We start from the raw sequence: 26542 nt of genomic DNA, 5'->3' as shown, positions 1-26542 counted from the left end.
CAGCTCTGCTACATCCACAATACACATACAGTACAGGAGCGTGTACATTACACACATACAGCTCTGCTACATCCACAATACACATACAGTACAGGAGCGTGTACATTACACACATACAGCTCTGCTACATCCACAATACACATACAGTACAGGAGCGTGTACATTACACACATACAGCTCTGCTACATCCACAATACACATACAGTACAGGAGCGTGTACATTACACACATACAGCTCTGCTACATCCACAATACACATACAGTACAGGAGCGTGTACATTACACACATACAGCTCTGCTACATCCACAATACACATACAGTGCAGGAGCGTGTACATTACACACATACAGCTCTGCTACATCCACAATACACATACAGTACAGGAGCGTGTACATTACACACATACAGCTCTGCTACATCCACAATACACATACAGTACAGGAGCGTGTACATTACACACATACAGCTCTGCTACATCCACAATGCACATACAGTACAGGAGCGTGTACATTACACACATACAGCTCTGCTACATCCACAGTGCACATACAGTACAGGAGCGTGTACATTACACACATACAGCTCTGCTACATCCACAATACACATACAGTACAGGAGCGTGTACATTACACACATACAGCTCTGCTACATCCACAATACACATACAGTACAGGAGCGTGTACATTACACACATACAGCTCTGCTACATCCACAATACACATACAGTACAGGAGCGTGTACATTACACACATACAGCTCTGCTACATCCACAATACACATACAGTACAGGAGTGTGTACATTACACACATACAGCTCTGCTACATCCACAATGCACATACAGTACAGGAGCGTGTACATTACACACATACAGCTCTGCTACATCCACAGTGCACATACAGTACAGGAGCGTGTACATTACACACATACAGCTCTGCTACATCCACAATACACATACAGTACAGGAGCGTGTACATTACACACATACAGCTCTGCTACATCCACAATACACATACAGTACAGGAGCGTGTACATTACACACATACAGCTCTGCTACATCCACAATACACATACAGTACAGGAGCGTGTACATTACACACATACAGCTCTGCTACATCCACAATACACATACAGTACAGGAGTGTGTACATTACACACATACAGCTCTGCTACATCCACAATGCACATACAGTACAGGAGCGTGTACATTACACACATAGAGCTCTGCTACATTCACAATACAACAATACACATACAGTACAGGAGCGTGTACATTACACACATACAGCTCTGCTACATCCACAATACACATACAGTACAGGAGCGTGTACATTACACACATACAGCTCTACTACATCCACAATACACATACAGTACAAGAGCGTGTACATTACACACATACAGCTCTGCTACATCCACAATACACATACAGGAGCGTGTACATTACACACATACAGCTCTGCTACATCCACAATACACATACAGTACAGGAGCATGTACATCACACACATACAGCTCTGCTACATCCACAATACACATACAGTACAGGAGCGTGTACATTACACACATACAGCTCTCCTGCATCCACAATACACATACAGTACAGGAGCGTGTACATTACACACATACAGCTCTGCTACATCCACAATACACATACAGTACAGGAGCGTGTACATTACACACATACAGCTCTGCTACATCCACAATACACATACAGTACAGGAGCGTGTACATTACACATACAGCTCTGCTACATCCACAATACACATACAGTACAGGAGCGTGTACATTACACACATACAGCTCTACATCCACAGTACACATACAGTACAGGAGCGTGTACATTACACACATACAGCTCTGCTACATCCACAATACACATACAGTACAGGAGCGTGTACATTACACACATACAGCTCTGCTACATCCACAATACACATACAGTACAGGAGCGTGTACATTACACACATACAGCTCTGCTACATCCACAATACACATACAGTACAGGAGCATGTACATTACACACATACAGCTCTGCTACATCCACAATACACATACAGTACAGGAGCGTGTACATTACACACATACAGCTCTGCTACATCCACAATACACATACAGTACAGGAGCGTGTACATTACACACATACAGCTCTGCTACATCCACAATACACATACAGTACAGGAGTGTGTACATTACACACATACAGCTCTGCTACATCCGCAATACACAGTATAGGAGCATGTACATTACACACATACAGCTCTGCTACATCCACAATACACATACAGTACAGGAGCGTGTACATTACACACATACAGCTCTGCTACATCCACAATACACATACAGTACAGGAGCGTGTACATTACACACATACAGCTCTGCTACATCCACAATACACATACAGTACAGGAGCGTGTACATTACACACATACAGCTCTGCTACATCTACAGTACACATACAGTACAGGAGTGTGTACATTACACACATACAGCTCTGCTGCATCCACAATACACATACAGTACAGGAGCGAGTACATTACACACATACAGCTCTGCTACATCCACAATACACATACAGTACAGGAGCGTGTACATTACACACATACAGCTCTGCTACATCTACAATACACATACAGTACAGGAGCGTGTACATTACACACATACAGCTCTGCTACAACCACAATACACATACAGTACAGGAGCGTGTACATTACACACATACAGCTCTGCTACATCCACAATACACATACAGTACAGGAGCGTGTACATTACACACATACAGCTCTGCTACATCCACAATACACATACAGTACAGGAACGTCTACATTACACACATACAGCTCTGCTACATCCACAATACACATACAGTACAGGAGCGTGTACATTACACACATACAGCTCTGCTACATCCACAGTACACATACAGTACAGGAGCGTGTACATTACACACATACAGCTCTGCTACATCCACAATACACATACAGTACAGGGGCGTGTACATTACACACATACAGCTCTGCTACATCTACAATACACATACAGTACAGGAGCGAGTACATTACACACATACAGCTCTGCTACATCCACAATATACATACAGTACAGGAGCGTGTACATTACACACATACAGCTCTGCTACATCCACAATACACATACAGTACAGGAGCGTGTACATTACACACATACAGCTCTGCTACATCCACAATACACATACAGTGCTGGAGCGCGTACATTACACACATACAGCTCTGCTACATCCACAATACACATACAGTACAGGAGCGTGTACATTACACACATACAGCTCTACTACATCCACAATACACATACAGTACAGGAGCGTGTACATTACACACATACAGCTCTGCTACATCCACAATACACATACAGTACAGGAGCGTGTACATTACACACATACAGCTCTGCTACATCCACAATACACATACAGTACAGGAGCGTGTACATTAACACACATACAGCTCTGCTACATCCACAATACACATACAGTACAGGAGCGTGTACATTACACACATACAGCTCTACTACATCCACAATACACATACAGTACAGGAGCGTGTACATTACACACATACAGCTCTGCTACATCCACAATACACATACAGTACAGGAGCGTGTACATTACACACATACAGCTCTGCTACATCCACAATACACATACAGTACAGGAGCGTGTACATTACACACATACAGCTCTGCTACATCCACAATACACACACAGTACAGGAGCGTGTACATTACACACATACAGCTCTGCTACATCCACAATACACATACAGTACAGGAGCGTGTACATTAAACACACATACAGCTCTGCTACATCCACAATACACATACAGTACAGGAGCGTGTACATTACACACATACAGCTCTGCTACATCCACAATACACATACAGTACAGGAGCGTGTACATTACACACATACAGCTCTACTACACCACAATACACATACAGTACAGGAGCGTGTACATTACACACATACAGCTCTGCTACATCCACAATACACATACAGTACAGGAGCGTGTACATCACACACATACAGCTCTGCTACATCCACAATACACATACAGTACAGGAGCGTGTACATTACACACATACAGCTCTGCTACATCTACAGTACACATACAGTACAGGAGCGTGTACATTACACACATACAGCTCTGCTACATCCACAATACACATACAGTACAGGAGCGTGTACATTACACACATACAGCTCTGCTACATCCACAATACACATACAGTACAGGAGCGTGTACATTACACACATACAGCTCTGCTACATCCACAATACACATACAGTACAGGAGCGTGTACATTACACACATACAGCTCTGCTACATCCACAATACACATACAGTACAGGAGCGTGTACATCACACACATACAGCTCTGCTACATCCACAATACACATACAGTACAGGAGCGTGTACATTACACACATACAGCTCTGCTACATCTACAGTACACATACAGTACAGGAGCGTGTACATTACACACATACAGCTCTGCTACATCCACAATACACATACAGTACAGGAGCGTGTACATTACACACATACAGCTCTGCTACATCCACAATACACATACAGTACAGGAGCGTGTACATTACACACATACAGCTCTGCTACATCCACAATATACATACAGTACAGGAGCGTGTACATTACACACATACAGCTCTGCTACATCCCCAATACACATACAGTACAGGAGCGTGTACATTACACACATACAGTACAGGAGCGTGTACATTACACACATACAGCTCTGCTACATCCACAATACACATATAGTACAGGAGGGTGTACATTACACACATACAGCTCTGCTACATCCACAGTACACATACAGTACAGGAGCGTGTACATTACACACATACAGCTCTGCTACATCCACAATACACATACAGTACAGGAGCGTGTACATTACACACATACAGCTCTGCTACATCCACAATACACATACAGTACAGGAGTGTGTACATTACACACATACAGCTCTGCTACATCCACAATACACATACAGTACAGGAGCGTGTACATTACACACATACAGCTCTGCTACATCCACAATACACATACAGTACAGGAGCGTGTACATTACACACATACAGCTCTGCTACATCCACAATACACATACAGTACAGGAGCGTGTACATTACACACATACAGCTCTGCTACATCCACAATACACATACAGTACAGGAGCGTGTACATTACACACATACAGCTCTGCTACATCCACAATATACATACAGTACAGGAGCGTGTACATTACACACATACAGCTCTGCTACATCCCCAATACACATACAGTACAGGAGCGTGTACATTACACACATACAGCTCTGCTACATCCACAATACACATACAGTACAGGAGGGTGTACATTACACACATACAGCTCTGCTACATCCACAATACACATACAGTACAGGAGCGTGCACATTACACACATACAGCTCTGCTACATCCACAATACACATACAGTACAGGAGCATGTACATTACGCACATACAGCTCTGCTACATCCACAATACACATACAGTACAGGAGCGTGAACATTACATACATCCAGCTCTGCTACATCCACAATACACATACAGTACAGGAGCGTGTACATTACACACATACAGCTCTGCTACATCCACAATACACATACAGTACAGGAGCGTGTACATTACACATACAGCTCTGCTACATCCACAATACACATACAGTACAGGAGCGTGTACATTACACACATACAGCTCTGCTACATCCACAATACATACAGTACAGGAGCGTGTACATTACACACATACAGCTCTACTACATCCACAATACACATACAGTACAGGAGCGTGTACATTACACATATATACAGCTCTGCTACATCCACAATACACCTACAGTACAGGAGCGTGTACATTACACACATACAGCTCTGCTACATCCACAATACACATACAGTACAGGAGCGTGTACATTACACACATACAGCTCTGCTACATCCACAATACACATACAGTACAGGAGCGTGTACATTACACACATACAGCTCTACTACATCCACAATACACATACAGTACAGGAGCCTGTACATTACACACATACAGCTCTGCTACATCCACAATACACATACAGTACAGGAGCGTGTACATTACACACATACAGCTCTGCTACATCCACAATACACATACAGTACAGGGGCGTGTACATTACACACATACAGCTCTGCTACATCCACAATACACATACAGTACAGGAGCGTGTACATTACACACATACAGCTCTACTACATCCACAATACACATACAGTACAGGAGCGTGTACATTACACACATACAGCTCTGCTACATCCACCATACACATACAGTACAGGAGCGTGTACATTACACACATACAGCTCTGCTACATCCACAATACACATACAGTACAGGAGCGTGTACATTACACACATACAGCTCTGCTACATCCACAATACACATACAGTACAGGAGCGTGTACATTACACACATACAGCTCTGCTACATCCACAATACACATACAGTACAGGAGCGTGTACATTACACACATACAGCTCTGCTACATCCACAATGCACATACAGTACAGGAGCGCGTACATTACACACATACAGCTCTACTACATCCACAGTACACATACAGTACAGGAGCGTGTACATTACACACATACAGCTCTGCTACATCCACAATACACATACAGTACAGGAGCGTGTACATTACACACATGCAGCTCTGCTACATCCACAATACACATACAGTACAGGAGCGTGTACATTACACACATACAGCTCTACTACATCCACAATACACATACAGTACAGGAGCGTGTACATTACACACATACAGCTCTGCTACATCCACAATACACATACAGTACAGGAGCGTGTACATTACACACATACAGCTCTGCTACATCCACAATACACATACAGTACAGGAGCGTGTACATTACACACATACAGCTCTGCTACATCCACAATACACATACAGTACAGGAGCGTGTACATTACACACATACAGCTCTGCTACATCCACAATACACATACAGTACAGGAGCGTGTACATTACACACATACAGCTCTGCTACATCCACTATACACATACAGTACAGGAGCGTGTACATTACACACATACAGCTCTGCTACATCCACAATACACATACAGTACAGGAGCGTGTACATTACACACATACAGCTCTGCTACATCCACAATACACATACAGTACAGGAGCGTGTACATTACATACATACAGCTCTGCTACATCCACAATACTCATACAGTACAGGAGCGTGTACATTACACACATACAGCTCTGCTACATCCACAATACACATACAGTACAGGAGCGTGTACATTACACACATACAGCTCTGCTACATCCACAATACACATACAGTACAGGAGCGTGTACATTACACACATACAGCTCTGCTACATCCACAATACACATACAGTACAGGAGCATGTACATTACACACATACAGCTCTGCTACATCCACAGTACACATACAGTACAGGAGTGTGTACATTACACACATACAGCTCTGCTACATCCACTATACACATACAGTACAGGAGCGTGTACATTACACACATACAGCTCTGCTACATCCACAATACACATACAGTACAGGAGCGTGTACATTACACATACAGCTCTGCTACATCCACAATACACATACAGTACAGGAGCGTGTACATTACACACATACAGCTCTGCTACATCCATGATACACATACAGTACAGGAGCGTGTACATTACACACATACAGCTCTGCTACATCCACAATACACATACAGTACAGGAGCGTGCACATTACACACATACAGCTCTGCTACATCCACAATACACATACAGTACAGGAGCGTGTACATTACACACATACAGCTCTGCCACATCCACAGTACGCATACAGTACAGGAGCGTGTACATTACACACATACAGCTCTGCTACATCCACAATACACATACAGTACAGGAGCGTGTACATTACACACATACAGCTCTGCTACATCCACAGTACACATACAGTACAGGAGCGTGTACATTACACACATACAGCTCTGCTACATCTACAGTACACATACAGTACAGGAGCGTGTACATTACACACATACAGCTCTGCTACATCCACAATACACATACAGTACAGGAGCGTGTACATTACAGACATACAGCTCTGCTACATCCACAATACACATACAGTACAGGAGCGTGTACATTACACACATACAGCTCTGCTACATCCACAATACACATACAGTACAGGAGCGTGTACATTACACACATACAGCTCTGCTACATCCACAATACACATACAGTACAGGAGCGTGTACATTACACACATACAGCTCTGCTACATCCACAATACACATACAGTACAGGAGCGTGTACATTACACACATACAGCTCTACTACATCCACAATACACATACAATACAGGAGCGTGTACATTACACACATACAGCTCTACTACACCACAATACACATACAGTACAGGAGCGTGTACATTACACACATACAGCTCTGCTACATCCACAATACACATACAGTACAGGAGCGTGTACATTACACACATACAGCTCTGCTACATCCACAATACACATACAGTACAGGAGCGTGTACATTACACACATACAGCTCTGCTATATCCACAATACACATACAGTACAGGAGCGTGTACATTACACACATACAGCTCTGCTACATCCACAATACACATACAGTACAGGAGCGTGTACATTACACACATACAGCTCTGCTACATCCACAATACACATACAGTACAGGAGCGTGTACATTACACACATACAGCTCTGCTACATCCACAATGCACATACAGTACAGGAGCGCGTACATTACACACATACAGCTCTGCTACATCCACAATACACATACAGTACAGGAGCGTGTACATTACACACATACAGCTCTGCTACATCCACAATACACATACAGTACAGGAGCGTGTACATTACACACATGCAGCTCTGCTACATCCACAATACACATACAGTACAGGAGCGTGTACATTACACACATACAGCTCTACTACATCCACAATACACATACAGTACAGGAGCGTGTACATTACACACATACAGCTCTGCTACATCCACAATACACATACAGTACAGGAGCGTGTACATTACACACATACAGCTCTGCTACATCCACAATACACATACAGTACAGGAGCGTGTACATTACACACATACAGCTCTGCTACATCCACAATACACATACAGTACAGGAGCGTGTACATTACACACATACAGCTCTGCTACATCCACAATACACATACAGTACAGGAGCGTGTACATTACACACATACAGCTCTGCTACATCCACTATACACATACAGTACAGGAGCGTGTACATTACACACATACAGCTCTGCTACATCCACAATACACATACAGTACAGGAGCGTGTACATTACACACATACAGCTCTGCTACATCCACAATACACATACAGTACAGGAGCGTGTACATTACATACATACAGCTCTGCTACATCCACAATACTCATACAGTACAGGAGCGTGTACATTACACACATACAGCTCTGCTACATCCACAATACACATACAGTACAGGAGCGTGTACATTACACACATACAGCTCTGCTACATCCACAATACACATACAGTACAGGAGCGTGTACATTACACACATACAGCTCTGCTACATCCACAATACACATACAGTACAGGAGCATGTACATTACACACATACAGCTCTGCTACATCCACAGTACACATACAGTACAGGAGTGTGTACATTACACACATACAGCTCTGCTACATCCACTATACACATACAGTACAGGAGCGTGTACATTACACACATACAGCTCTGCTACATCCACAATACACATACAGTACAGGAGCGTGTACATTACACATACAGCTCTGCTACATCCACAATACACATACAGTACAGGAGCGTGTACATTACACACATACAGCTCTGCTACATCCATGATACACATACAGTACAGGAGCGTGTACATTACACACATACAGCTCTGCTACATCCACAATACACATACAGTACAGGAGCGTGCACATTACACACATACAGCTCTGCTACATCCACAATACACATACAGTACAGGAGCGTGTACATTACACACATACAGCTCTGCCACATCCACAGTACGCATACAGTACAGGAGCGTGTACATTACACACATACAGCTCTGCTACATCCACAATACACATACAGTACAGGAGCGTGTACATTACACACATACAGCTCTGCTACATCCACAGTACACATACAGTACAGGAGCGTGTACATTACACACATACAGCTCTGCTACATCTACAGTACACATACAGTACAGGAGCGTGTACATTACACACATACAGCTCTGCTACATCCACAATACACATACAGTACAGGAGCGTGTACATTACAGACATACAGCTCTGCTACATCCACAATACACATACAGTACAGGAGCGTGTACATTACACACATACAGCTCTGCTACATCCACAATACACATACAGTACAGGAGCGTGTACATTACACACATACAGCTCTGCTACATCCACAATACACATACAGTACAGGAGCGTGTACATTACACACATACAGCTCTGCTACATCCACAATACACATACAGTACAGGAGCGTGTACATTACACACATACAGCTCTACTACATCCACAATACACATACAATACAGGAGCGTGTACATTACACACATACAGCTCTACTACACCACAATACACATACAGTACAGGAGCGTGTACATTACACACATACAGCTCTGCTACATCCACAATACACATACAGTACAGGAGCGTGTACATTACACACATACAGCTCTGCTACATCCACAATACACATACAGTACAGGAGCGTGTACATTACACACATACAGCTCTGCTATATCCACAATACACATACAGTACAGGAGCGTGTACATTACACACATACAGCTCTGCTACATCCACAATACACATACAGTACAGGAGCGTGTACATTACACACATACAGCTCTGCTACATCCACAATACACATACAGTACAGGAGCGTGTACATTACACACATACAGCTCTGCTACATCCACAATACTAAGGGGTTAAACTTTTTAGAATGACTCATAGTCACGGGATGTTGGAGAGTAACATAATCCAGATGTTGTACGGAGTGTGTGAGTACGTGGTCAGCTATATAACCATGACTTCATGCTGCGCAGAAGGGGATATGTTATACAGTCACAGAGTAGTATATAAGGAGGGGGGGATCCAGGGGAACCTTGGGTCTTCACCGGGGGTCTAGCAGAGGTGCTGACGGTGTATTCCGGGATCCTCCTACCAATCGTACCTGGCGATCCCCCCATTGGGAGTGATGCTACAATATCCGGTGATGTATTGATGCTTAGCTTTGTCACCCATGTGACCTGTATGATTTACATGTTAATTAACAGGGTTTTTTTAAATCCTTTTTTTATTGGTATTTTCGGGTTTAACCCCTGAGTGGCGGCTTCTCCCCCCCCCCCCCCCCTTCCCCTGTCAGACCCTCCAGATCATCTAATCATGTAATTTCAACTCATTTTGCAGTCACATTCCAAGAGCCATGACTTTTTCATTCCCCACTGACGGCCATATAAGGGCTTGTTTCTTGCAGGACGAGTTGTTTTTATTGATGGCCTCATTTTTGGGTGTATATCATGTATTGCAGAACTTTTGTAAAAAGATTTGTAGGGAGATTGGGGGGAAAAAAAGAAATTCTGCCATTTGTGTTTTGGATTTCCTTTTTACGGCGTTCAGCGTGCAGAATAAATAGTGTGATGACGTTATTCTGAGTCACATGACTCCGGCGATAACGAGTTTATACAGTTTTTTATGTTTTGCTATTTTTGTACATTTAAAACATTTTTTTTCTTAAAGCTTTGCTTTTGCATCGCCGCATTCCAAGAGCCGGAGTAATGTTATTTCCCATTGCCAGGCCTCTAGACGGCCGTGTTTTCTGCAGGATGAACTCTGGTCTTCATTTATCTCATTTTTTGGAACATGTAAAATTTTGATCGCTTTTTATTCCATTTTTTCTAGTGGCAAGATTAACAAAATCTGTAAATCTGGCAGAGATTTACTGCAGAGGAGGCGTACGCCCTTATTGCCTCCGGCTCAGATTCTGCTAGTGGGGATGACGCGACTTTTCTCGCATTCTCCTCCTCCTCATCTTCATCCTCATCTAGTGAATCTGAACTCCCTGTACCCCCAAGAAGGCGTCCAAGGACGGCCACTACTGTGGACCCCAATACACTTGATGTTAGTTGGGGTACCCCAGAAAACTTTAGACCCCAGATCGCTGAATTTTTTTGGCAACCCAGGGATTCAGTTTGATACTGAAGGGCTCAGAGGGAGGGGCTTTTTTATGTTTTTTGCTTTTTTTCCCGATGATTTTATTGCCCACATAGTGACCCAAACAAATTTGTATGCCCAGCATTTTATACAACAAAATCCCACCTCCAGCTACGCAGGACCCGATATGTGGACCCCTGTGGATGCATTAGAAATTAAAAAAAAATTGGGGGGTCTTGTGTTAACTATGGGTCTAGTAAAAAAGCCGATCATCAGGGCGTACTGGAGTACTGACATTTTGTATCACACTCCAATGTTCCGCATGGCAATGTCAAGGACACGGTTTGAGATGATCCAAACATTTTTACACTATAACGATAATGCAGAGTGCCCCCCAAGTGATCATCCCAATTATGATCGTTTATATAAAATCAGGCCAGTAGTGGAATATTTTAATTCCAAATTTGCCCAGGTATACACCCCAGAAAAAAATATTTCAGTAGATGAGTCCCTGGTGCACTTCACAGGGAGGCTTAAATTCCGCCAGTACTTGCCCAGTAAGCGGGCACGGTATGGGGGGAAATTGTACAAGTTCCACATTTATGAGGCGATGGACACCAAAATTGAGCCCCCAGAATGCCCCCCCCCCCCCATGCTGGGAGCAACAGGGAAAATTTTGTGGGAACTGGTGCACCCACTATTAGACCAGGGTTACCATCTGTACCTGGATAACTTTTATACCAGTGTACCCCTGTTTCAGTGCCTCGCTTCCAGAGGAACAGTGGCATGTGGCACCATCCGAAAAAATCACAGAAGCCTCCCTAAGACGCTTCTTGGGCAACTGCTCAGAAGGGGTGAGAGCTGGGCCCAATGCAGCGACAATGTATTGTGCGTTAAATATAAGGACAAGAGGGATGTCCTTATGTTGACCACAATACACGGCCACAGCAGTACCCCCTGCCCAGTACGAGGTACCAGTACAGAAACCCCCAAGCCAGACTGTGTCCTCGACTATAATAAGTACATGGGAGGGGTAGATCTATCAGACCAGGTACTGGAGCCGTATAATGCCATGCGGAAAACACGGGTGTGGTACAAAAAACTGGCCGTGCCCCTCGTACAGATGGCACTGTATAATGCCTATATGCTGCATCGGGGTGCAGGCCAGAGGGGGACATTCCTCGAATTTCAGGAGGACATTATCAAGGCCTTAATATTTGGGGACCAGGAGGTGGGGGAGAGGCCCAGTACTTCTGGAAGTGAGGCCACGAGGATTGTACCAGGGCAGCATTGTCCCAGTGAAATTCTCTCCACTGCGACGAAGGGAAGGACCCAAAAAAAGTGCAGAGTGTGCTATAAACAATGGATAAGAAAGGACACCATGTATCATTGTGAAACGTGCCCCACACAACCCGGCCTGTGTATAAAACATTGTTTTAAGACATACCACACAACCCTGAAATTATAATTTTACTATTGCCCTGATGGTTTACCCCGATGTACTTCGCACAGCTTGTACATAAACCACATGCCAAGTCCTTCCCTTCTGAGCCCTGCCATGTGCCCAAACAGTTTATGTCCACATATGGGGCATTTCTGCGCACAGGAGCAATTGGGTAACAATACGGGGTACTTTTTATCGTTCTGCTCCTGGTAAAAAATATAAATCTGGGGCTAAAGCTAAAGATTACTGGAAAAAATGGAATTTTCTGTATTCAACTCAAATTGTTAAAAACATTCCTGAAACACCTATGAGTTCAAAACGCTCACTTCAACCCTTGATGAATTTTCTGAAAGGTCTAGTTTCCAAGATGGGGTCAGTTCCTGGGGGCTTCAAATGTACTGGTACCTCAGGGGCTGCAAACACTACATGGGGGCTGAAAAGTATTCTAACAAAATCTGCATTCTAAAAGCCCAATAGCGCTCCTTTCCTTCTGAGCCCTGCCATGTGCCCATACAACAGCTTATGCCCACATATGGGACATTTCTAAAAACTGAAGAATCCTGGTAAAACATCCTGAGTTTTGTTTCTCTGCCAATTCCTGCTGTTTTATAGGAAAAAAATGGTTTTAAATTGAAAATCTGTAGAAAAATGGAATTTTTCTAATTTCTGATGCACTTTTCTTAAATTCCTGTAAAACATCTAAAAGGTTAATAAACTTCCAAAATGCCATTTTGAATTCTTTGAAGGGTGCAGTTTTTAAAATGTGGTGATTTGTGGGGGTTTTCTGATATACAGGCTCTTAAAATCCACATCTAAAATGATTTTGGAATTTGCTAGTGAATTTGAAAATATACTGCTAAATTGATCTACTTTGTGGAGCCCCAAAAAATAAAATAACGCTTGAAAAGCTATTGTAGTGTAAAGTAGGCCTGTGGGAAATGTTAATTATTAATGATGTTGTGGTGTTTGACTTTCTGTCTTACAAAAAGAAAAATTCAAAGTTTGAAAACTGAATTTTTCCAAATTTTCAGTAAATTTGGATTTTTTTTCCTAGTAAAGACAAAGTTTACTGATGCAATTTTTACATGAACATAAAGTACAATATGTCACGAAAAAACAATCTTAGAATCGCATCGATAAGTGAAAGCATTCAAACGTTAATAGCAGATAAAGTGACAGATGTAAGATTTGAAAAGTAAGGCTTGGTCCTTAATAGAGATGAGCAAACGTACTCGGTAAGGCCGATTTCGCAATCGAGCACCGCGATTTTCGAGTACTTCACTACTCGGGTGAAAAGATTCGGGGGGCGCCGTGGGTGAGTGGGGGGTTGCAGCGGGGAGTGGGGGGAGAGGAAGAGAGAGAGAGCTCCCCCCTGTTCCCCGCTGCTACCCCCCGCGCCGCCCCCCGAATCTTTTCACCCGAGTAGTGAAGTACTAGAAAATCGCGGTGCTCGATTGCGAAATCGGCCTTACCGAGTACGTTTGCTCATCTCTAGTCCTTAAGCCCAAAATAGGCCATGTGCTTAAGGGGTTAATGAAATGTTCTGGTGAGTTGGAGGATTGAAGCAAGTCAATGTGGTCTTTATTAGTTGCAGCCCTTAGGCTGAGGGACACTTGTGGTGTCGTGTCTGTTTGGGACTCGTTAGATGGCAAGTCTAAGCTAAAGAACTGTCTGGCAGAGGGTTGAACTTGGGACTTATTTGTTATAGTAGGTTGGGTCCTGCTGCAGCACCCCGGAGAGAGCCGACGCATGTCCTTTCCCTGCTCCCCGGCTCCCCTCCATACACCGATAGCTGCCTGGAAGATCCTGGTTCCCATGCTCTGTGCTAAGCAGGGGAACCTTCTGCTGTGCTGTCTTAAGTTCAATAAGCAGCAGCTCTCCAGTGTGCCACCGACATGTGTCCTCTCACTGCTCCTCAGGTCCCCTCTGCCACCCGAAGGTTGCCTGCCGGGCTCCGAGCCGAGAGGGGAGAGCGTGGGAGACTTCTGCTGTACCATCTGAGCCTGCAGCAGTCTCTCAGAGTGCGCCGCTTCATTGTCGCTCCCCGGCTACGCCCTGCACACCGAAGCACTGCATTCTCCACTCTCTTCCCCGCGCTCCCCAGCTGCTTCGACTCCTGCCAGTCCGATAGGCAGTAAATAGAGTCAGAGTCCCCCCCCCTCTCCTCCATAGCGACACTGACCCACATATTGGCCGGCGCCATCTTGCGCAGAGAAGAACTCCTCTATCTTTCAAGGGGTAGCTATAAAAGTTCTTATCTATGGTGGTCTCCTTGGTTTCCATATTCTTTTAAATGCAAGTCTGCTCAACTGATTGCCTCTTGGTCGTTGGAATGGGTGTAAACCCAGAGGAGCTCTCACTCAGACGTCCGTCCTGGTCCCCGGTTAGGCCACGCCCCACCCCCTAAGATTGCCACGTTACCACGCAGATCTCTCTGGTACTTCATCAGTCTTTTGTCTGAAAAAGAATTTAATTGTTATTTTCTATATTTTTTTCAGAAAGGGTCACCCCCAAAATCAAATCATTGGATGTATGGATGTGTGTGTGTGTGTATATATATATATAATATATATTCTATATGCATCCATATATCCAATGATATCATTTTGGGGTGTCCTTTTCTGAAAAAAATATTGAAATAACAATTAAATTCTTTGTTTTTATTATTTATATCAGTGCATTCAAAAAGCTGATTTATTTTACGCTTTCAACAGTTAAACCAATCTTCATTGCCAGAATTGCTGTTTTTTGGTCACCTCGTCTTTTCAGAAAAATGGAATTAAAAAAAAGATCAAGAACTCCAATGTGCACTAAAATGCTCCCAACAACATCTACAGCTCGGCCTGCAAAGTACAAGGAATCACACAGACCCAAAAAGAAAAACGTGTGAACCTCTGAATTTAATGACCCAAAAGTTGACATATTTTTTTTTAAACAGAAACAAAACTTTATAAACTTAGAAGCGCTGCAGTCCGACACCGAGAATAAAGGAAACGTCATTATTACCTCACAGTAATAGAAAACAATGGTAGAATGCTTTCATTGCTAAACTATGGAATGTTGGTTTATATATGTTTCCTTATTCATTATACGGCACATTAAATAACATCATTAAAAATGGCATCTTGCCACATAGTACAAGCCTTCATCAGCCTGGTTCTGTGTTAAAGGGAACCTGTGAGGAGTCTTACACTCCCCGAACTACAGGCAGCATAATATCCTGACCGGCGCCCACATTACAGACATCTACAGTATGTTCTCTGGGACACTGCAGGGTTATACATGAACAATTATCCAAAGACCAGCAAGGAATGTGGAGAAGAGTCATGGGGGCGGGTCCCTGCTGACCTGGTCACATTTGGTCTGCCTGTCAATATCTATCAATTAGGTATAATAAAACTCCTGATAAAGGACTTACATGGATTTTATATTGGCTCATCTTCTCTTTATTCAGGTCGTACAAAATCGGATCCTCTGATATCTTCTATATAACATCATATTCCAGATTCACCGTTCAGGATGGAGGAGGACAGAAAGAAGATGGTGAAACGTATGATATATCTCACTGTAGAGATACTCTTCAAGCTTACTGGAGAGGTGAGAGATTCTGATGATGTCACATTACATCAAATGTATCTATGGTAATAACAGATGATGTCACTGGAGAGGGGAGGGATTCTGATGATGTTACAATACGTCATTCTTATCTATGGTAATAACAGATGATGTCACTGAAAATGTCTGTAGTGATATTTATTAACGTCCCTCCCTAATATACAGGATTACGTAGTAGTAAAGAAGACATCTGGTGATGGCTGTCGGGCCCCTGTGTGTGATGGATGGGGAAGACCCCTGAGCCCAACCACAGAGCCCCCACCTCACCCCCTGGCACATGAGGACATCAATGAACAGAAAATTCTAGAACTCACCAACAAGATGATTGAGCTGCTGACTGGAGAGGTGACGCTGCAGGGAATGCTGGGACATTATACAGTAACAGCACTGGAGGCTTCTGGGTAATGACTGTATATTGTGTTGTCAGGTTCCTATAAGGTGTCAGGATGTCGCTGTCTATTTCTCCATGGAGGAGTGGGAGTATTTAGAAGGACACAAGGATCTGTACAAGGAGGCCATGATGGAGACCCGCCAGCCGCTCCCATCACCAGGTAACAGACAGGACTAAATGTTCATACATATCTTGCTGATACACTATTTATATGTCCTGGTTTATCTTGTGATCTTATATGTCTTGCATGCTGATATCTTTCTTCATCTCTTTGATGTCTTTTTTTGTACAATCCCTTTTTATTGAGGGATAATAATTGAGATGTGAATCATTCATAACATAATGAGCCGCAGTACATATCAATACCAACTTGGTTGGAATGGACCCGCAGGTCCAACATGTAAGAATTATAACAGTAGGATGACTTGTCAGGTTTTGCTTATTAAGGTAAATAATAAATCCTGTATATTGATTAGAAGGCTCTGAAGGACACTGCTGACGGACATCATTGGGAACAAGTCGTCTCCTGCAGAGAGTTTCATCGTCTCTTCTGAAACGGGTCGTTAGCAGATCTTGTGTGAGCCTTTCTACCATCAACTTAAACTTCTGTAGTCAGATACCCCTATAAACTACATCTAGAGAGGAACGACTTGTGATGTGATATAAGTAGAACATATAAATCAGAGCTTGTGACCCGGCTGGGCCAAGATACACCTCTGTGGTATTCCTGCTGGAGGTGTTTGTGCGGGTCGGTTCAGGCCCCTATACATAAGGGGCCGCCATCACTTAGACTGTCTAAGAATATAAAATCGTATTTGTAGCAGATTGATATCTACAGTTTGGTAGTCTGGAATAGTTAATTGGAGGCATCCAACTGTCAACAAGGTATATAAAGGTAGGTAAACTAATCCTTCAGCAAGAGACGGGCCACAACGCCCATTACATAGGCAGTACTTTACTGTTAACCAAGTTCATAGGAATATGTAAATGCAGCCCCATTCCCACTAGGTGTGCTTGTGAGACAGACAAGTGCCTTAAATATCGGAAGAGTAAAGTTCTTATCCCGCGCCCCTATACCTCTTTTAATGCACCCCAAGACTTTATTTGCTTTTGCAGCAGCTAACTGGCATTGGTTGCTCCAAATAAGTCTACAGTCATCTAGTGCCACCAGGTCTTTTTCCATCTCGCTTTTCCCTAGCACTGCCCCATTTAGTGTATATTGGTGGCATCCATTTCTCCTGCCCATGTGCATAACCTTACATTTATCAGTATTATCTATGTCCATTTGTAGCCGCTTATTGTCCTCCGTTGCATTGATTATATTGTATAATTTTGTGTCATCTGCAAATATTGATGTTTTACTGTGCAGCCCCTCTATCAGGTCGTTGATAAATATATTGAACAGAATGGGGCCTAACATGAACCTTGTGGCACCCCACTAGCACCGGTGGTCCAGAGTATGAGCCATTTATTACCATGCTCTGCTTTCTTTCTCTGAGCCAGTTCTTTACCCAGATACACACATTTTCGCCCAGACCGAGCTGCCCTTATTTTATATATCAACCTATTATGCGGCACGGTGTCAAAAGCTTTAGAAAAATCCAGATATATGAGATCAATAGACTCCCAGGTTCAGCCTAGAACTTACTTTATCGTAGAAGCTGATCAGATTGGTCTGACCTGATTGACCCTTTATGAACCCGTGTTGGTGAGGACTTATTCTATTGTTCTCCTTGAGCTATTCTAGAATGACATCTCTCAGAAACCCCTCAAATATTTTTCCAATTATTGAACTGAGACTTACCGGCCTGTAGTTACCAGGCTCTCTTTTAGATCCCTTTTTGTATATTGGAACCACATTGGCAATGCGCCAATCTAGTGGTACAACCCCGGTCTCGATGGTGTCCCTAAATATAAGAAATAGCAATCTATCTATCATGTTACTTAGTTCCCTCAGAACCCTTGGGTGTATCCCATCAGGGTCCGGCGATTTATCGTGTTTCTTTTATCCTTAGATGGCTATGCACTTCCTGCTGTGTTAGGCATGCAAAACTTAGCGGGCGGGGGGGGGGGGGGGGGAGGGAGGGGGGGTTGTTTTTTCCCCCTGCATCTCATGTCATTCGTGAATAAACTTGAGAAAAAGCTATTTAATAGATTACCCCCATCGTCCTCTATGGTTTCTCCTGCATTATTTGTTAAAGGACCAGTGCTTTAAGTGCAAATCCTTTTACTGTTAATATCATTTGAAGAATAGTTTATTTTGCTCTCCTTAGCAATCAATCAATCTTTCTGCTTCCTCCTTGGCAGTTTTGATCTTTTCTTTACATATTTTGTTTTCCCTATATGTTTTTAGCGCTTCTTTGCTGCCTTCTTGTTTTAGTAATTTAAATGCTTTTTTTTTTACTTATTGCCCCCCTTACAGTCTTATCGAGCCACATTGGTTTCCTTTTACTTGAAGTTCTTTTATCACATGAGGTGATTAGGATGTTTTTAAACTTCTCCCATTTGTCGTCTGTGCTGTTATTTTTGAGGCTGTTGTCCCAATTTAATGTTCCCAAGGGTAATTCTAAGTTGATTCAATTTTGCTTTACTAAAGTTTAGTTTATTTGTCGCTCCCTGATAAGGCTTCTTATTGAATGACAGCTGGAAATTAATTATATTGTGATCACTATTTCCCAAGTGTCCTTCAACCTGCACCCCCATTATTCGGTTTGGTTTGTCACTTAATGCCAAGTCCAGAGTGGCCCTCCCTCTAGTTGGCTCCCGCACAAGTTGGGTAAGGTAGTTATCTTTAATTATTCTCAAAAACGTATCATCCTTTCGAGATATACAGGTTTAGTCTTCCCATATTATATCTGGATAATATAAGTCCCCTATAATAATTACTTCATTGCGATTTGCCGCCTCTAGTCTTTGTCTTAATAATTTTTTAGTTTCTTCTGTTTAATTTTTGTGGCCTATAGAAAACCCCTATCAGGATATTGTTATTCTTTGCTCCCTGTATTTCTACCCACAGAGATGCCACATGTTTATCTACACCTATATCTTCTTGTAGCCTCGGCATTAAGCACGATTTTACCATACAGACACACCCCTACCTCTTTCTGGTTGCCACGGTCTCTTCTGAAGCAATTGGAACCCTGTAAGTTCACCGCCCAATCATACTTATCATCAGGCCATGTTTCCAGTGCTCACACTATATCCTAATTTTCTTCAGACATTCTCACTTCAAGCTCACCCACTTTACTGATCAGACTTCTTGCATTCATTGCCATACAATTTATACGGTGGTTGTTATTCCTTATTTTCATTGTTCTACCTCTGGTCCTATTAGCTATGCTGCCAGTTCTAACTATACTAACCCCACCCCCTGCTCTTCTCCCCCAGCACTGCTGCACCCTCCCCATTGAGATGCAGCCCATCACTGCAATAGATCCCATAGCCGACCGCAAAGTCAGCCCAGTTCTCCAGGAACCCAACCCCTCCTTCGTACACCAACTCTGGAGCCAATTGTTTACCTCCCTAAGATCCTGCTGCCTTTCTAGTGTGGCTTGTTGCGCAGGTAGTATTTACGAGAAAACTACCTTGGAGGTCCTCACCCTAAGCTTAGATCCTAGGTCCCTGAAATCGTTTGAGGGCCCTCCATTGACCTCTAGTTTGTTCATTGGTGCCATGGTGCCAATGTGCACCATGACCGCTGGATTCTCACCAGCCCCTCCCAGTAATCTGTCAAGCCAATCCGCGATGTGTCGAACTCGAGGGCCAGCAAGACGACACACCGTTCGACGATCCCGGTCTTTATAGCAGATTGCCCTATCTATCCCCCTTATAATTGAGTCCCCCCACCATTATGCCCTGTCCCCTGCTCACTGGAGCAGTTATCTCCCTGGCATTCAGAGGGCATGTTGTGCTGCAGTGGTCATGGCTCTGTAATGGCACCCCTTTCATCTGCCAACTTTGGAAACGTGTTAGGGTGTGCCAGTTCAGGACTAGCCTCCCTGGTTCTCTTCCCTCTACCCCTTCTAAATGTCACCCAGCTAGCTGCTTGCTCTTCCGAATTGCCGTCCTCCCCCCGCCTCTACCCCAGCGAGTGCTGCCTTAGTGAGCAGCAAACTCCTTTCCATGTTGTCAATGGATCTCAGTGTTGCCACTCACTCATTTAGTTCCATGATTTGGGCTTCCAAATGTGCGATATGCATGCATCTTGTGCAACAGTATGCCCCCCTGATCGGCTGATCAAAGACTGATAACATTGCACAGGTAGCACACGTGACAACATTCTAATGGGGATCTACAAATTTACCTACAGAAGTAATGAAGATTGACTAATTACACTTAGTCACACACTTTCGCTTCACTTAAACCTCACACACACACTCCTAGACAATCACTGACTTACAGACAACGACTAGCAGACACAGGATATATTTATCAGGCCTTGTCAGCAGCCAATGTCGTCACACCATGCGCAGGCTCAGCATCGGGACCTCACTCTCTGGTCTCCTGCTGCTTCGGGGCCTGCTCCTCCCTACTGGATGAATCCTCTGATGGCATCCCGGTCTCCTTGTTCCGAGGCCGCAACGACGTTCCCCTGCTCCTGGCTCATGGCTTGCATCCAAAGTCACATCCGCCTTCATAAAATCACAGAATGGTAGAGTTAGAAGGGACCTCCAGGGTCATCTGGTCCAACCCCCTGCTTAGTACAGGATCACTAAATCATCCCAGCAGATATTTTTCCAGCCTTTTGTTTGAAGACTTCCATTGAAGGAGAACTCGCCACCTCCCGTGGTAACCTGTTCCACTCATTGTTCCCCCTCACTGTCAGAAAGTTTTTCTATAATATCTAATCTGTCTCCTCCGGATTCATCCCATTGCTTGTAGTCTTTCCTTGTGCAGATGAGAATAGGGCTGATCCCTCTGCACTGTGATATCCCTTCAGATATTTGTAGACAGCTATTAAGTCTCCTCTCAGCCTTCTTTTTTGTAAGCTTAACATTCCCAGATCCTTTAACTGTTCCTTATAGGACATGCTATGCAGACCGCTCACCATCTTGGTAACTCTTCTCTGAACTGGCTCCAGTTTGTCTTTTTTAAAGTGGTGTGCCCACTGGACACAGTATTTCAGATGAGGTCTGACTAAGGAAGAGTAAAGAGGGATAATTACCTCACGTGATCTAGACTCTATGCTTCTCTTAATACATCCCAAAATTGTATTTGCTTTTTTGGCTGCTGCATCACATTGTTGACTCCTGCTCAGTCTATGATCTATTAGTATACCCAAGTGTTTTTCAAATGTGCTGTTGCTTGGCCCACTTCCTCCCATTTTGTATGTGTTTTTTTTTTTTCATTTTTCTTGCCCAGATGTAGGACTTTGGATTTCTCATTGTTAAATACCATTCTGTTAGTCACCACCCACTGTTCAAGCTTTTCTAGATCTTTTTGAATACTCTCTCTCTCTTCTCTGGTGTTTGCTATCCCTCCTAGCTTTGTGTCTTCGGCAAGTTTGATCAGTTTCCCATCAATTCCCTCCTCCAGATCATCTATAAAAATGTTGAACAACACTGGGGCTAGGACAGAGCCTTGTGGTCCCCACTTGATACATTCTTCCACTTGGATGTGCAGCCATTTATGACCACTCTTTGCGTACAATCACTCAGCCAGTTGTGAATCCACCTAACAGTTGCCTTATCAATCTCATATTCGGTCATTTTTTTCAATAAGCATGGTATGAGATACTTTGTCAAATGCTTTACTAAAGTCAAGATAAACTATATCCATCGCATTTCCCTGATCAACCCAGTCAGTGATTCTGTCATAGAAGGAAATTAGATTCATCTGGCATGACTTGTTTGTTACAAACCCATGCTGGCTCTGGTTAATTACTCCATTTTCATCCAAATACATGCTGTTTAATATCATTTGTTCAAAGATCTTTCCCAGTATAAAAGTCAGGCTCACAGGCCTGTAGTTTCCTGGATACACTTTCTTCCCTTTTTTTGAAGATGGGGACAACATTTGACCTTTTCCAATCTTCTGGGGCTTCTCCTATTCTCCAGGAATTTTCAAAGATTATGACGAGTGGTTCAGCAATTTCCTCCGCTGCTTCCTTTAGTATCCTAGGATGTAATTCATCTGGACCTTGAGACTTGAATTCATGTAAGTTAGCTAAGTTTTCCCTCACCATCTCTCTGCGTATAGATGGCCTGCATTCTTTTATTCCCCCAAAAGCACAGGGAAGATCAGTTGCTGTTCCATCTACTTTCTGAGAGAAAAAAGATACAAAATAGGAATTTAAAAGTTTGGTCTTCTTAAAATCATTCTTAACCAATTCACCATTATCATCTTGTAAGCATCCAATAGCATCTTTTGACTTTTCTTTTGCTTTTGACATACCCCCAGAATCCTTTTTTATTGCTTTTGGCCTGTGTCGCAAGCCTCAATTCGTTATTAGCGTTAGTTTTTTTGACACTTACCCTACAGTTTCTGCAGACCACATTATGTTCTTCTTTAGATTACCCCCTCCACCCCCCCTTCCATTTAATAATCATTTTTCTTTCTTTTTAACATGTGTGCAAGTTCTTTTGTTCATCCATCCTGGTCTCTTTAAATGCTTCCTATTCTTCCTTGTTTTAGGGATTAATGATTGTGCTTTGAGAATCTCATTTTGCAATATTTTCCAACCTTCTTGGACATTTCTGTCCAAAAGGACTTCCAGCCATTGGATTCTTCCTCTCCTCTTTGAGTTAATTAAAATTTGCCTTTCTGAAATCCAATCTTGAGGTCTGAGTTTTCTCAGGTCTTCCTCCCCTTGGTATCCAAAATTCAAGGATAGCATGATCACTGCCTCCTAAGGACCAAGCCACCCTTACTTCCTCAACCATTCCCTCCCTGTTGGTAAGGATTCGGTCCAAGATTGCAGATCCCCTTGTTTTTCTCTTCTACCTCTTGGAAAGTAAATTTGTCAGCAAGAGCGGATAAGAATTTGCGGGATCCATTACTTTTACCTGAAAGTGAACCACACTGACCGCTTTCAGACTAGGAAACAATTTTTGGCTCATTTTCTTCTATTCTGGTCCTACAAAATCGGATCCTCTGATATCTTCCATATAATATTATATTCCAGATTCACCGTTCAGGATGGAGAAGGACAGAAGGAATATGGTGAAACGTATACTAAATCTCACCATACAGATACTCTTCGAGCTTACTGGAGAGGTGAGAGATTCTGATGATGTCACATTACATCATTCTTATCTATGGTAATGACAGATGATGTCACTGGAGAGGTGAGAGATTCTGGAAATGTCTGTTGTGATATTTATTAATGTCTCCCCATATACAGGATTACACAGTAATGCATAAGTCCTCTAGTGATGGTTGTCGGGCCCCTGTGTGTGATGGACAGAGAAGACCCCTGAGCCCAACCACGGGGCCCGCACCTCACCCCCTGATACGTGAGGACATCAATGTACAGAAGATTCTAGAACTTGCCAACAAGATGATTGAGCTGCTGACTGGAGAGGTGATGCTGCAGGGAATGCTGGGACATTTTACAGTAACAGCACTGGAGGCTTCTGGGTAATGACTGTATATTGTGTTGTCAGGTTCCTATAAGGTGTCAGGATGTCGCTGTCTATTTCTCCATGGAGGAGTGGGAGTATTTAGAAGGACACAAGGATCTGTACAAGGAGGCCATGATGGAGACCCACCAGCCGCTCCCATCACCAGGTAATAGACAGGACTAAATGTTCATACATATCTTGCTGATACACTATTTATATATCCTGATTGTATCTTTTGATCCTATATGTCTTGCATGGTGATATTTTTCTTGATCTCTTGGCTGTATTTATTTTTCTAAACTTTTTTCAACTTTTTATTGAATATTTCATGTTATTATTGACAAAATGTAGAGAACCAATATTATTTGAAAATTGATCAACTCTCCGTATTACTGACACCATATGAGAGGTATGGCCTCCGGCGAGGGTCCTCTTCTCAACAGCTCTCGGTTATCATTAATTAAATAGAAGAATATATTACTAGAAAAGAATAAAGGAAGAAAAAAAAGAGAAAAAAAACAACAATTCCCGGCCACTTGTGTTGATGTCCAGCAGGTATAATCAGTAAACAGTAAAATAAACAAATCTTGAGGCAGTAATATTAGTGAATGAGGTGAAGCCAATGATTCCACATAAGATGATATTTATGAAACTTCTCATTATGTATAGCAAGCAACCTCTCATAGGAGTTCTGTTCAGAGATTAAGATTGTTGGCTCATTGATCGTGGGGGGGGGGGGGGGGGAGATTTCCAGTTCCTAGTTTTTAGAAGCTTGGTAGACAGGAGAACAGGACAAATTAATCTTCTAGTTTCTGGGGGTTATTGATTGCTATCAAGTAGTAAGAGATCATTTTGGTTTAAGTATTTGGTTCAGTCTTGAGATCCGGTTTATAAGGGTAGATACATCTTTCCACAAGGGATGAAGGAGTGGGCAGCTCCAGAAAATGTGGTATAATGAACCTAGTTGCCCACAGATTCTCCACCAGAGGCCGCTGGACCCGGGAAAGCATTTGGCAATCTTTTCAGGAGTATAGTACCACCTGGTAATAGCTCATAGTGGACTTCTAAGGGTTTTGTACATGGAATCCGTTTTATTGGCCGATCCAAAAGAAGATATCTATTGATTTGGTGAAAACTTTATTCCCAGGTCTCTTTCCCGGTTCCAGAGATGTACTTTTT

The 26542-nt window shown here is 43.0% G+C and overlaps 1 protein-coding gene across 5 annotated transcripts in view; it reads left to right on the top strand.

Annotated features, from left to right (window-relative positions):
• LOC136628981 (zinc finger protein 585A-like) overlaps positions 1-26542 on the top strand; it is a 380809-nt gene that overhangs the window by 88964 nt on the left and 265303 nt on the right. For 4 of the 5 annotated variants that reach the window (XM_066605057.1, XM_066605056.1, XM_066605059.1 and 1 more), the window contains exons 3-8: positions 17301-17392; positions 17576-17755; positions 17838-17961; positions 24925-25016; positions 25144-25323; positions 25406-25529. In XM_066605057.1, the coding sequence (XP_066461154.1) occupies positions 17301-17392; positions 17576-17755; positions 17838-17961; positions 24925-25016; positions 25144-25323; positions 25406-25529 (792 nt within the window). The remainder of the gene's footprint in view (positions 1-17300; positions 17393-17575; positions 17756-17837; positions 17962-24924; positions 25017-25143; positions 25324-25405; positions 25530-26542) is intronic. The other variant, XM_066605065.1, reaches the window with a different exon arrangement.

The sequence above is a fragment of the Eleutherodactylus coqui genome, chromosome 5, assembly GCF_035609145.1.
Source record: "Eleutherodactylus coqui strain aEleCoq1 chromosome 5, aEleCoq1.hap1, whole genome shotgun sequence".
NCBI lineage: Eukaryota > Metazoa > Chordata > Amphibia > Anura > Eleutherodactylidae > Eleutherodactylus > Eleutherodactylus coqui.
The sequence above is the reverse complement of the archived record's forward strand: the minus strand, read 5'-3'. Positions and strand labels throughout refer to the sequence as shown.